General features: G+C 40.8%; 1 protein-coding gene across 1 annotated transcript in view; it reads left to right on the top strand.

Moving 5' to 3' along the window:
- Nucleotides 1-625: 625 nt before the first annotated feature.
- Nucleotides 626-14,809, top strand: part of celsr2 (cadherin, EGF LAG seven-pass G-type receptor 2) — a 66,198-nt gene continuing 52,014 nt past the window's right edge. Inside the window, exon 1 of the mRNA XM_087800079.1 lies at nt 626-4,309. Coding sequence (XP_087656205.1) covers nt 775-4,309 — 3,535 coding nt within the window. The 5' untranslated portion in view covers nt 626-774. The remainder of the gene's footprint in view (nt 4,310-14,809) is intronic.

Here is a 14,809-nt window from a genome sequence, read left to right as displayed (position 1 = left end):
ATTTTGGTTGATTGTTCGTCTGGATCGATTGCATCGTCTTGAAATGTAACTCTTATCATAATATCATGTTTATATTAATGTTTATTTTGGGTTTATTTAATATAAAATAACTAACGAAAAACGTTTTTTTTTCATGCTTTTCATTTGGCTTGGCCCCTCAGCAGTCACATTATACAATGTGGCCCCTTGATTCAGAAGTGTTGTTTTTGAAACAGTTTCCCACATCGTTGTGTTATAATGAATAATTATTCCTTCTCATAAAAGTCCTCACTGTCCCTCTTTGATATTCAAATCCTTTCAATGCAATATTTTGTCATTTTTCATCCACGTCCAAATAAATCATCTCGACAAACATAAGCAACAGTTCGATGCTTGTTTGCTGAGCGACTGAAAGGCTTTAATAAATGATCCTGATCTGCTTTAGTCTCAGTGAACCAGGCCTTGAATGAATGAACCCACGAAGGGAATCTCTTGGGAAGGAAGTTTCCATTTATCTCCGTCGAAGAGTTCCTGTCAGGACCCCCGCTGTGCACGCGCGCACACGCATATGCTGATGAGGCGGCGGCGGCGCGCGCACGAGGAGCGCGGACGAAGTGATGTGTCGTCATTCGAGCGGAGGAGCGCGAAGTGAGCGGAGGTGAAGAAGGAGAAGAAGTGAGGAGGACCAGAGGAGTTGGAAAAAAAAAACCTTCCCGGCGAGCATGGCTGGACCACAACTGAGACGGGAAGTTTGACGGAACCTTCATCCATCAAGTCTCGGAACCTTCTCTCAGGATGGACTTCTTCAGACTGGATTTTCTTTTATTCTTCTACTCCTGGAAGCTGCTTTCTGTGGTTCGAGGTTTGACGGTTCACGTGAGCGCGGACGCGGGGTTGAGGAGCGTGCTGGCCGGGGTGCCTCTGGGCACGACCCGCTGCTCCCTGGACCAGGTTCTGGCCCCTCGGTTCACGCGCGGCTTCACGGACACGGACCCCGCCGCAGGTGTCGTGTTCGTGTCCGACTCCATCCAGTGCTCGGCGCTGCCGTCCAACCCGTTCACGGTGTACACGGTGGCGGACTGCGCGGGGGACTCCGGGTTCCGGCACCTGGTCACCAGCCAGTACGACGTCCACGTCCACGGCAGGAACTGTTTGACAAAGCGGCAGAAACCCCCACAGTGGGACATGGAAGTCCTCAGTTTGTTCAGCTCCCACAGCCACCCGCGGGCGCAGTGCCTTGCAGCTGGATCTGCCTTGTTTGCAGTGGGGGGTCTTCTTCCCGGGGTCCCGACCCGCTGCAGGGTCGCCAACAGCCGCAACTTTTACTACAGGGACGGACACTTGTTTACATCCGAGCCGCTGTGTTGGGAGACGTTAGATGCTCTCCTGGAGCTGGACCTCACCTGTGATGTGTCAAAAGTCAATCTCGTGTCCGTCCATTGGCGGGTGGGTAAGGGCCCCTTCAGGCAGGACCACCTCAACAGGTTGCTGGAGAAAGCAGCAAAGTCGGGTTCGGGCATCATCAGCAGCAGCAGGCGGAGGAGGAGCATGAACAGTAGTCCTCAGTTCCATCCTCCCATGTACCAGGTGTCCGTGGCGGAGAATAAGCCGGCCGGGACCCCGGTGGTCTTGCTGAAAGCGATGGATGGCGACGAGGGGGATGCTGGCAGGCTGGAGTATTTCATCGAAGCCCTCTTCGACAGCCGCTCCAACCACCTGTTCGCTGTCGACCCGGTCAGTGGTACCGTGTCCACCGTCGAGGTGCTGGACAGGGAGACCAAAGACACCCATGTGTTCCGCGTGACCGCGGTGGACCACGGCACGCCTCGCCGCACTGCCATGGCCACGCTCACCATTACAGTGACTGACACTAATGACCACAACCCAGTGTTCGAGCAGCAGGACTACAAAGAGACCATCCGAGAGAACCTGGAGATAGGCTACGAAGTGCTGACCGTGAGGGCCACGGATGGAGACGCGCCAGTCAATGGCAACATCTTTTACAACATACTGAACAACAACGGTTCAAACGATGTGTTTGAGATCGATTCCAGGTCTGGCGTCATCCGGACTAAAGGCCTGGTGGACCGGGAAGAGTTGGACGCGTACATGTTGTTGGTGGAGGCGAACGATCAAGGTCGTGACCCTGGACCGTGCAGTGCGACCGCTACGGTTAACATAGTAGTAGAGGATGACAACGATAACGCCCCTCAGTTCAGTGAGAAGCGCTACATCGTCCAGGTCCCGGAGGACATGGCGCCCAACACCGAGATCCTCCAGGTGACCGCCACGGATCAGGACCGGGGGAGTAACGCCATGGTTCACTTCAGCATCATGAGCGGAAACACTAGGGGACAGTTTTACATCGACGCTCAGACGGGTAAAATGGACCTGGTGAGCCACCTGGATTACGAGGCGAACAAAGAGTACACCCTACGCATCAGGGCTCAGGACGGAGGGCGACCGCCGCTGTCCAACATCAGTGGCCTGGTCACGGTGCAGGTGTTGGACATCAACGACAACGCGCCCATATTCGTCAGCACCCCTTTCCAGGCCACCGTCCTTGAGAACGTTCCCATAGGTTACTCCATCATCCACATTCAAGCGGTGGACGCCGACTCCGGAGACAACTCACGGTTGGAGTATCTCTTGACCGAAACCACCCCGAACTTCCCTTTCACCATCAACAACAGCACAGGCTGGATCAGCGTGGCCGCCGAGCTGGACCGGGAGAGCGTGGATTACTACAATTTTGGAGTGGAGGCGCGGGATCACGGCGTTCCCGTCATGTCCTCCTCCGCCAGCATCAGCATGACGGTGTTAGATGTTAACGACAACAACCCGGAGTTCATCCAGAAGGCCTACTACATGAGGCTGAACGAGGACGCTGCTGTAGGGACCAGCGTGGTGACGGTGTCAGCTGTGGACCAGGACATTAACAGTGTAGTGACGTATCAGATATCGAGCGGAAACACCCGTAACAGATTCTCTATCACCAGTCAGAGTGGGGGGGGTCTTATTACCCTGGCACTGCCGCTGGACTACAAACTGGAGAGGCAGTACGTTCTCACGGTCACGGCCAGTGATGGTACACGGCTTGACACGGCGAAGGTGTTTGTGAACGTCACGGATGCGAACACACACCGTCCAGTTTTCCAAAGTTCCCATTACACCGTGAACATCAACGAGGACAAGCCCGCGGGCACGACGGTGGTGGTCATAAGTGCCACGGACGAAGACACCGGCGAGAACGCCCGCATCACCTACTTCATGGACGACAGCGTCCCTCAGTTCGACATCGACCCGGACACCGGGGCCGTGACCACGCAGACGGAGCTGGACTACGAAGACCAGGTTTCGTACACGCTGGCCATAACGGCGAGGGACAACGGCATCCCTCAGAAGTCCGACACCACCTACCTGGAGATCCTGGTGAACGACGTGAACGACAACTCCCCGCGGTTCCTCAGGGACCACTACTCCGGCTCGGTGATGGAGGACGTGCCGGTGTTCACCAGCGTGGTCCAGGTCTCCGCGACCGATCGGGACTCGGGTCTTAACGGCCGCGTCTTCTACACTTTCCAAGGCGGGGAGGACGGGGACGGAGACTTCATCATCGAATCCACATCCGGTATAGTCCGGACCCTCCGCAGGTTGGACAGGGAGAATGTGCCCGTGTACAGCCTGCAGGCGTACGCTGTAGACAGAGGAAGCCCTCCTTTAAGAACCCCCGTTAATATCCAGGTAACCATCATGGACGTGAACGATAACCCGCCTGTGTTCGAGAGAGACGAGTTTGACCTCATGGTGGAGGAGAACAGTCCTATAGGAGTGGTCGTGGCACATGTGTCGGCCACGGATCCAGATGAAGGCAGCAACGCTCAGATCATGTATCAGATCGTGGAGGGGAACATCCCGGAGGTGTTCCAGCTGGACATCTTCTCCGGGGAACTGACCGCGCTGATAGACCTGGACTACGAGACCAGGTCCGAGTACGTGATCGTGGTTCAGGCCACGTCGGCGCCCCTGGTCAGCCGCGCCACCGTCCACATCAAGCTGGTGGACAGGAACGACAACGTGCCGGTGCTGAAGAACTTCCAGATCATATTCAACAACTACGTGACGGACAAGTCCAACAGTTTCCCCACCGGGGTGATCGGACGCATCCCCGCCCACGACCCGGACGTCTCGGACCAGCTGGTCTACACCTTCGAGGTGGGCAACGAGCTGAACCTGGTGATCCTCAACCACAGCACGGGAGAGATCCAGCTGAGCCCGGCCCTGGACAACAACCGGCCCCTGGAGGCCTCCATGAGGATCTCCGTGTCGGGTGAGTTCGCCGTTAAGGTTGCATTGTTTCTGCGCCGCATTAACATCACAGCTCCAGTCATTTACATTCTCACCTCGGCGGATAATGGCTCGACTCGAACACGCCCCGCTCGGCTTCCAGCACTCATTTCACTGCCATCAAATATTCATGAAGCAGGATTAACATTCACTGCAGGATATTTAGGAGCCACTTTCAGAAGATAAGATGAGTCCATGCAGTGAAATAGTTCATGTTAGTGTAAGAGAGTCTCTGTTCTTCGCGTGTTGTAGATCAACTTACAATTCAATATTATTTTTACTCAAATAAAAGTTTTTACTTCACTTAAAAAGAAAAAATTGACTGAAACCATTTTGAATTGCTGTTGACTAGGATTTATTCTTTCATCGACTATTCTGAAATAGTTTTTTTAATTTGTTTTTTAAAACTTTTAATTTAACTCAACATTTCTCTAACATCCGTCCTAAAAACTTTTTATTTTTCTCCACTTAAATCCACTTTAATTCAACCTTTTTTATTGACACCAAAGTAGAAAAAAAAATACTACTCACCAATTTTCTCTGCGTTACGAACATTATTTTTTATCAAATATACTTATTTATCATATATATATAATATAATATAATAACAATACAATCGTGTATATATTTGCACAGTGATATACAGTATATTTTGAATCAAACAAACTACTAAAATGAAATTAAAGTGAAAAAAGTAAATAAAAAAAACACGATAGTGGAAATAATAAGTAATAAAAAGAAACAATAATTATTAAAATAAATTAAAAACCCACATTAAATAAACATAATTAAACGTATTAAAATATGTCCATTTTTTTTTTATTTTACTACTTAAATAACCAACAACCATTAAGTAAAATAATTCTAAATACATGTAAATATACAAAAATCTAATAAGTACTGCAAATGTTTGATTAATGATCCATTAATATTGTACTGATAAGTTTTTATTAGTTATTTCTGCTTCATCGTTGCAGATTTAAATGTCCAATAGAACAAAGATATGCTTTAATGGTGACTATAAATCACTGATGGTTGTAAGTTAAACAATTGTAAAGCATGAGGTTCTGAGGGGGGGGTTCTGGTTCCGGGCCTCACTCCTGGTTAAAACCCCGGAGAAGGACTTGTTGGCAGGAACCAGGAGTCGGTTCCACGGATCTTTGCTGCTCCATCGCTCGCTCGATTGTCCGTGACTTGGCGCTGAAGCCGTACAGTTGTTAGCGTTGGTCTGGTTTGTTGTGATGGATTCGAGGCCGGGTCTCTCCGGAGAGAACAATGGCGAGCGGTGGATGGAGGGGCTTTACACGAGGTCGTGGTCTGGGGGGAACAGCTGTGACTCCGCCGAGGACCAATTAGAGTGCCTCGCTCGGCGTCCAGCACCGGCTTGGGTTTGTGTGTCAATACCTCCGCTGGAGGGTGAGAGAGTGAGCGTTAACTCCTAATGTTGGGATGTTTCACGACGAGGAGTCATTAGATGGTAACTGTTGGGGGGGGCAGGGGGGGTCCCGGGCTCCTCCTTCATATTCTCCTGACCCCAATTTTCAAAGGCTTCTTCCTTCAGGGACCTCCCAAGACTTCCATTTATGCTCCTCTTTAGGCTCAATTTAAGAGCTTCTTTATGTGGACGGTTCTGGATTTGCTTCTTTGTACGAGTTTCTGTCGGTTCTTAGTTGTTCCTTCGTTTATTGAAACAGTGACGAGTGAATCCACTTCCTTCTGGAGACACTAGTTTGGATGAAGCCCTAAGAAAGTTGATTCACGGGTCGACCCGGAATTATTTGGTCAAGAAAAATGAAATGAAAACAACTTTATTATAAACAAATCTATGGTAGTATATCAGTGCAATAGGAATATTACATTTTTTTTATTTTTATTGAAACATTGTTTTTTTTAAACATTAAATAAATTTCCTTTTGTAATAATTAAAAATATTTTCTTTTAAAAATGAATATATATTTTTTTATACATAGATTCTACATCGAATATTTTAATTTTATTTAAACTCTTGCCCGTTATCTGGTCGTACTATGAAAAAATATTTTAAAGGCTACAAATCTTTTAAAACACATAATTTAGAAATAAATATATTTGAATGATTGGGTTTAGTATTGTTAAAAAAAATCATTCATGTAGAAAATATATTTATTTTTAATTAAAATAAATCAACAATATTAATAAAACAACTGAAAGTGGCGACGAGTGACCTTTAAGTGTGGGCTCAGGGGTATTATATATATAATATAATATAATATATAATATATTATCTTGGGTGTCTTGAAAGGCGGCATCAAATAAAATATTATTATTATTATTATTAAAAGATAAATCTATGATAATACATTTAAAAATGCTATGACAATACTTCTATATGATCTATATCTATGTGGCAAATATCAAAAACACTGACGTTTTATTTTAATACTTCATTGGTTATAACATTTATTTGATTTATATCATATTAAAAAACAACTCCTATATCAAGGCGACCAAACTGGGAGGAGACAATGGGTCAGACCCGGTTCAAGTCAAGAAGAGCGAGAACTCTTGGACCGGCGTGGACGTCTTTGCTCCGAGTGCTGCCCCCGCGACCTTACGTTGGATTGTGTGTTTCTGTGTGTCCTGCGATGGACTGGCAAGTTTTCCAGGGTGTCCCCCGCCTCTCGCCCTTAATACCCCCCCCCGTCCCAGATAATGGAATGGGCTGTAAAAAAAAATGAACAAATGATAATTGTTTTGTAAGGTCACGTGACACGAGGGGTTCGCTGCGTCTCATTTCAGTTTTCAAGAAATCCCTGGTGTGTCAGCGTCTTTATAGAGTCGTGACCAAGATGGAGAAATACATATATTTCTGACATGTTCTCAAAACCTCCTTGATTTATTCATAGCTTCTCTCGGACAAAACTCGTATCTGATGGTAAACGACGGGAAGAATTCCGATCACACCGCGGGCGTCGCAGGCAGGTTGTCGTCTCTGGGATTACGTCCTGCTCGCCGAAGCTTCCTGGATCCAGTGTTGACTCACTGGCAGCTCGTGGAGTCTGCCCGGGCAGGCGTGAGCCTGCATTAATGTTTGGATTTGATCTGGTTCTGTCGGGCTCTGAAGCCGCTCTAATTGAGTTAGCGAAGGTGCAGCTAATCATTGTTCATCCTTCCTTGTGTGGTCCTCGCCGCGCTTCAGACGGAGCTCCACTTTTAAGCAGATGTTCAGAATGTTGTGCATGTTTCGCATCATGAGGTCAGTGACACGTTCGGTTGGATCGTCTCCGTGAAAGAAACGCTTGTTTCATCGGATTCCAATATTGTATCGAGGCCCAGGATTCAAACGCTGAAGAAGCTTCACGTTCAGAAGTTAAAACGTCATGACGGTGTCTATTTTGATTCTTGTTGGATATTTTGTTTTTAGTTCCATTCTTGTTTTTTTTTTTTATAAAAGTTTCGGTCATTTCTTAAAGTACACTTACATTTTTGTTTTATATACACCTGTATATATCAATCTCCTACAATTTCCCACTGTAATGAAACCATTTTCAACTATAATCAAGCAATTTTCAACTATAATCAAACAATTTTCAACAGAAATCAAACAATTTTCAACAGAAATCAAACAATTTTCAACAGAAATCAAACAATTTTCAACTATAATCAAACAATTTTCAACTATAATCAAACAATTTCAACTATAATCAAACAATTTCCAATGGAAATCAAACAATTTTCAATGGAAATCAAACAATTTTCAACTATAATCAAACAATTTTCAACTATAATCAAACAATTTTCAACTATAATCAAACAATTTTCAACTATAATCAAACAATTTCAACTATAATCAAACAATTTCCAATGGAAATCAAACAATTTTCAATGGAAATCAAACAATTTTCAACTATAATCAAAACAATTTCAACTATAATCAAACAATTTCCAATGGAAATCAAACAATTTTCAATGGAAATCAAACAATTTTCAACTATAATCAAAGAATTTTCAACTATTATCAAACAATTTTCAACTATAATCAAAGAATTTTCAACTATAATCAAAGAATTTTCAACTATAATCAAACATTTTCAACTATAATCAAACATTTTCAACTATAATCAAACAATTTCAACTATAATCAAACATTTTCAACTATAATCAAACATTTTCAACTATAATCAAACAATTTTCAACTATAATCAAACAATTTTCAACTATAATCAAACAATTTTCAACTATAATCAAAGCATTTTTAACTATAATCAAAGCATTTTCAACTATAATCAAACAATTTTCAACTATAATCAAACAATTTTCAACTATAATCAAAGCATTTTCAACTATAATCAAACAATTTTCAACTATAATCAAAGCATTTTCAACTATAATCAAACAATTTTCAACTATAATCAAACAATTTTCAACTATAATCAAAGCATTTTCAACTATAATCAAACAATTTTCAACTATAATCAAACAATTTTCAACTATAATCAAACTATTTTCAACTTTAATTAAAAAAAATTAAACTATAATCAAACCATTTTCAACTAAAAACAAACAATTTTCAACTATAATCAAACAATTTTCAACTTTAATCAAACATTTTCAACTGTAATCAAACCATTTTCAACTTTAATTAAACAGTTTTCAACTATATTTAAACTTCTGGGCGAATAAGTAAAAGCGAGGTCAGGCCTCATTGAAGGTGAAACTATACAAAGACAGAATACTTAAAAAAGTAGTTTCACTCTTGGCTCCGAGATTCAAGAAAGTTTTCCCGTCTTCAACACATTTAATCTCTCAGGTTTAATCTGATTGAACTCAAATGACTTTCTTGAAGCTACTGATGAGTCAAACTCTGGATCTTCACGTTAATACTTTTGCCAACAGTTTTTTTTACCAGGCAGAGATTAAACCCAAAAAAAGACTGAGAAGATAATTTGATGAGAGACTGTGACAGGAAAGTTTATGCAATTATTTTAAACTAAAATAAATATTAAAAAAATAAAAACATTTTCAAAGTTGAATTAAAAATAAAGAAAAAAACATTGTATAAGTAACGTGGAATAAAAAACAAAAATGTGTTTTTTGTTTCTCTTGGGTTGTGTTCACCTTGACCCAGAGACAGCACAAGGGATACCTCAAACACATTTGTTTTCGGGCCTTCGGGTCACCTTGACCCAGAGACAACACGAGGGATACCTCAAACACATTTGTTTTCGGGCCTTCGGGTCACCTTGACCCAGAGACAATACGAGGGATCCTCAAACACATTTGTTTTCGAGCCTTCGGGTCACCTTGACCCAGAGACAATACGAGGGATCCTCAAACACATTTGTTTTATGGGCCTCCGGGTTACTCTGACCCAGAGACAACACAAGGGATACCACAAACACATTTGTCGGGTCACCTTGACCCAAATCAACACAAGGGATACCTAAAACACATTTGTTTTCGGGCCTTCGGGTCACCTTGACCCAGAGACAAGACAGAGATACCTTAACCATATATTTTTTTGGGCCTTCGGGTCACATTGTCCCAGAGACCACACAAGGGATACCTCAAACACATTTGTTTTCGGGCCTTTGGGTCATCTTTACCCAGAGACAACACAAGGGTTAAAGTTCAGTTTGAAGCAGTAATAAATTGATAACAGTAGCTTTTTTTTAAATAAAAAGGGAGTTTTATTGTAATTTATTGTGGAGATAAACATGTTTATTCATTTGTGTGTTCACTCGTCTGTCATGACACAGTCAACGTTCAGAGAAAAACAACTTTTTACAGATTAAAACCTCATCAAACAAACATAAAAGAGCTAAAAAGACTACAATGCAGTGAAATAAACCTGCTAATAAGTGTAGTTTCTGTCGCAGCGTTCATGGATCTGTCGCAGCGGACGAGACACCAGCTGCACAGAGGACGAGCGAGAGTGTGTGTAATTGTGTTATCATCCCGTAAAGTTGTAATCAGGAGGGAGTGTAACTGTAGGAACCATCTGCTGCTGAAGTGTTCCTGCTGCAGCTGTGAGCGTCTCCTCCTCCTCCTGGTCCTCCTGGTCTTAAGTCCTGTCGCTCGGACCGGGTCTGTTCGCAGGATCCAGAGTCACAGCTCGCGAGTGTGATCTGGAGTCACTTCTTTCACACGCCGTTTAGTCACACTCGCTCGGAATGCTGGGAGTTTTTGTTCCTCCCGACGCCATCACCTTGATCCTGTTTCTGCTTCTTTTTTATTTGTGTGTCGGCCTCGTCCGTCCGAGGGTCTCACCTCCTCACCCTCCTCTCTTACCTCCCATCGTTCCGAGCTCCTCCACCCTCCCTCTTTATCGCTCCCCCCTCCTCCCCCTCTCTTCTCGTCGCCCCCCCTCCCTCTTTATCACTCCCCCTCTCTTCTTGTCGTCCCCCCTCCCTCGCCGCCCTGTGAAAGGAAGAATGCCGAAGAGCAATGCTTTGTTAAGCAGCAGTTGTCATGGTGAGCTCAGCAATGCCTGAGAAATTCCTTGTGGGTGGGGACGAGGGTCCCTTTGTGGAGGGAAGATGAGGGGGGGGGGCACGTAAAGTTCTAAAGAGCAACCGTCCCGCATGTTCTTGAGGCTCTTCTGCCGACCTGCACTTCTGACCCGCATGGAAGTTTATCAGGGCCTTCAGGATGTAGGATAGTTGAACTTTTCAAACGTTTAAACTGGATTTTTTAAATTGAAATGGATTTTTGGGGAATAATTTACTTTAATAGTTACTATATTGAGAGGTTTAATATGTTTTTTTTTAAAATAATTTAATTTATTTTTACACGTAGAACTGAGTATTGTTACTCCAATAATTCATTTATTTTCTACCGCTTTATCCCGGGGTCTGGGTCGCTGTAGAGAGAGTGGAACATAGGCTCTATCCCAGTATCATAGGGCGAGAGGCAGGGTACACCCTGAACAGGACGCCTTTTAAGTTCAATATAAAAAATGTGGGAATGTTTGTGTCACTTTTAGTGTTATTTTTGTGTTGAGTTCAAAAGGCTAAGGCTACAATTATTTTTTAATTATTGGCCTCAGAATATTAACTTCAACAGGAATATTTTACACATTTAATTCTTTGGTTTTTTAATTCAACATAAAAAGTGTCATTTTTATGTTGAATTTAAAAGTCTACGAATAAGAAAATATTTAATTTGGAACATTTATTTTTTAATTATTCGCCTCAGAATATTGAACTCTATCTGTAAAAAAAAGTGATTTAATTTAGAAAACGTTTTTTTCAATTTAATTATTTAAAGGTTTCAGGATACAAATAATTTTATGAATTGAACTTCAAAATGTTTACTCACGGAGTTTAATATTGTAATTACAGTTATTAAAATACATTTTCTAATTAGTACATTTTTATTCACAGCCTTTTAAATTCAATACAGAAAAATAAAATAAATAGAAAGAATATTAATGTCCACATTTTTATATTGAATTTAAAAGGCTACGAATAAAAAATAATTACATTTATAACAATTATTTATGAGTTATTGGTGTTAGAATATTAAACTATAGGTGTAAAAAAAAAAAAGTTAAATTTAGAAAATGTTTCGACTTTTAAAATGTAATTATTTAAAAATATATATTTAAATTTCAGTATACAAATAATTTAGATTTATTCATTAATTTAGTTTAATTATTTATTTATTTTTTACACATGGAGTTTGATGTCTACAAATAATAAAATATAACATTTATAACATTTATTTTTGAATTATTGGAATTAGAATTTTTAACTTTAAGAAATAATATAACTTTTTAATTATCAAATGATTGAATTACATTATTATTTAAAAACAAATTCAATCTCTCAATATAGAAACTATTGAATTCCATTATGTTTTTAAATGCCAAGATTTCAGTTTAAAAGTTCAAAGTTTTACAATGTAAAACGTTAAATTCATCCAATATTCTGATGTCATGATAAACTCCCATGACGAGAGAGAAACTGTCCTCCACTGATAAAGAGATTCTTCAGAACCATAAAGTTCTCCTGACGCTCTTTGATATGTGCAGCAGATGCGCTCAGAAGAATATCTGATTTCCTGCCCGGGTTCTCACGAGCAGAACATGTTGGCGGTGGAAGGTTGGGTGAGGGTGGGACGAGGGTGGGACGAGGGTGATGACATCATCAGTGACCAGGGGTGAGGTCTCGCAAGATATATATCAGTGTTTGTCTGCATTGTGTCTCTGCTCCGGAGACAATGGAAGTGGGATCCGTCTGGAATGCCCCCCCACCCCCCCCCCCCCTTCTGGTGTCCACTTGTTTAGGGCGACACGACTGTGACCTCAAGACCTGCTGTTCGTTATTGGATTTAAATCTCATCCAGTCCATGACTGCAACACTTCCATAACAAGACTCGCTCTGTCTTCAAATCAAGTGTGAAATTCTCCACGTTGACTAGAAACACTGATCGGTGAAAACACCTCAAAACTGAGGGGTCGGGTATCGTGACCCACACCAGCCCATGTGACCAGCCGTGACCCAGATCAACAACTAAATCCAACTTTATTTAAAGGATTTGTATTGGCAAGAATCTGTAGATACGTATCACGCTTCAGGTGCAACCATACGATGTATTTTGAAATATAGTGATACTGTAGTAACAAGTATATATGTGTAGTATTGTCAAGTACTTGACTGTTGCAGTATTTACAGACCACATGACTCTTATAGAAGTTCTAACTGTTTTCATTTGTTTTAAAACCAAAATATGTCCAAATGTCGACTTTAAAAGCTGCTGGAGTCGACTGTATCCTCTCGTTCCCAGTCATAGCCGGGATCTCGCAAGATTCCATTGTTTGTTCAGCTGTGGAGGACATACTATTGGCTGCCATCTAGTGGCCAGATTTGTTTATTGCAACACAAAATGGACAAACGCAGTGAATATTTGAATGTTAAAACTCACACTTTATTAAAAATATAAACTATAAAAATACCTTAAAATAAATGTATTGATACGGTACATTGAGAAAACTAACAATATTGAAGTGTAGCGATATTTTCAGCCCTTTTTGAACATATTTGACAAAACCCCCGCAATTATTTAAGAATTGATTTAAGAATTCTGTTGGTTCACAGCAATGTTAAATAAAGTGAATAATCAAAACAGCGCCACCTTATGGACTGAGCGGGAAAACTGGTTTGTACAAGACAAAAGTTGTGACAAATGATTATAAGTAACATCTATTGTATATGAATAACATTTTTCAGATCCTATAAATACATAAAATACTTGTTTTAATATGTTTATATACATGTCAGGTTCATCTAATATGACTTGACACACACGTTTCCTGAAGATCGACAACACGGCAGTAAAACGACAACAAAGATTGTATAAGAAAGTAAATAAAACCCAAGGCTGTAGCAGAAACACAGGTTTAATCATTTTCATTAAATGTTTCTTCAGTTGTGTTGACATGTTTGAAGATGATGCTCGTATGTCGTGATGGATCGTGAGTCGATGAGTTAAGTGTGACTTGACGGATCATCTGAACTACATTTGTGTCACGACTGACACTAACCTGCACTTTTAAATCAAGCGTTTACTTTTTATTCGGACCTGAGATCCACGTTGTTTTGAGATCACAGAGTCCACTGAACGTGTCTAAAAGAGTTGTTGTTGTTGTTACGCCGCACTGAGCGTGTTTATGCTGATATATCTGACCTGGTTTTCAAACCGACGACCAGTGAACGCTGACGTTCACACATCACGAGTGACGTCATGGGTTCGTGTCTCAGCACCTGTTGTACTAGAAACGTGTTGAATCTCTCGAGTCGTACAGTTCATGTCTATGGAAGTAAATCAGTGGATATTGGATTGAATTTAACATTTCAAATGTTGAAACCTTGATGCATTTAGAAAATATTGGAATTTGAATATAAAACTCTCTATAAGTAAAATTAAAATTAATGTTGGCCTTTTTATATAAACCTGTTTATATAGAATTTAAAAGGCTTTGAATAAAAAAAAGATTGAATTAAATAATTGAAATAAAAATATCAAACTCTATGTGAAATAAAATACTGTATATATATATGGTGAGACTATTAAACCAATTTATTTATCATATTTCAAAGGCTATACATTAAAAAAAATAGTTAATTTAGGAAAATATTTGTTTTAATTATTGGAATTAGAATAAATGTTTTCACGTGTAAACATTTTTAAAACGTTTTATATTATATTAAAATCTGCCTTTCATTTAAATATTTAAATAGTGAATTAAATGTTTTTTGTTTTTTTTATTCTTACAAAAATGACATTAAAAAAAAAGGAATTAAAGTCCATTCATTTGAAATGTTAAATGTAACCATTCAATATTTTGATAGGAGTAAATAATAATTAATGTTGGTCTTATTATATGAACATTTGTATCAAATTTTAAAAAGCTATGAATTAAAAAATATATTATTTTTAACTGATTGAAATGCGAATATCAAACTATATGATAATAAAAATGTGAATATGCATATGTTAT

Source organism: Callionymus lyra, chromosome 10 (assembly GCF_982586985.1).
Source record: "Callionymus lyra chromosome 10, fCalLyr1.hap1.1, whole genome shotgun sequence".
Classification (NCBI taxonomy): domain Eukaryota; kingdom Metazoa; phylum Chordata; class Actinopteri; order Syngnathiformes; family Callionymidae; genus Callionymus; species Callionymus lyra.
This window is presented reverse-complemented; position numbering and strand designations above follow the sequence as displayed.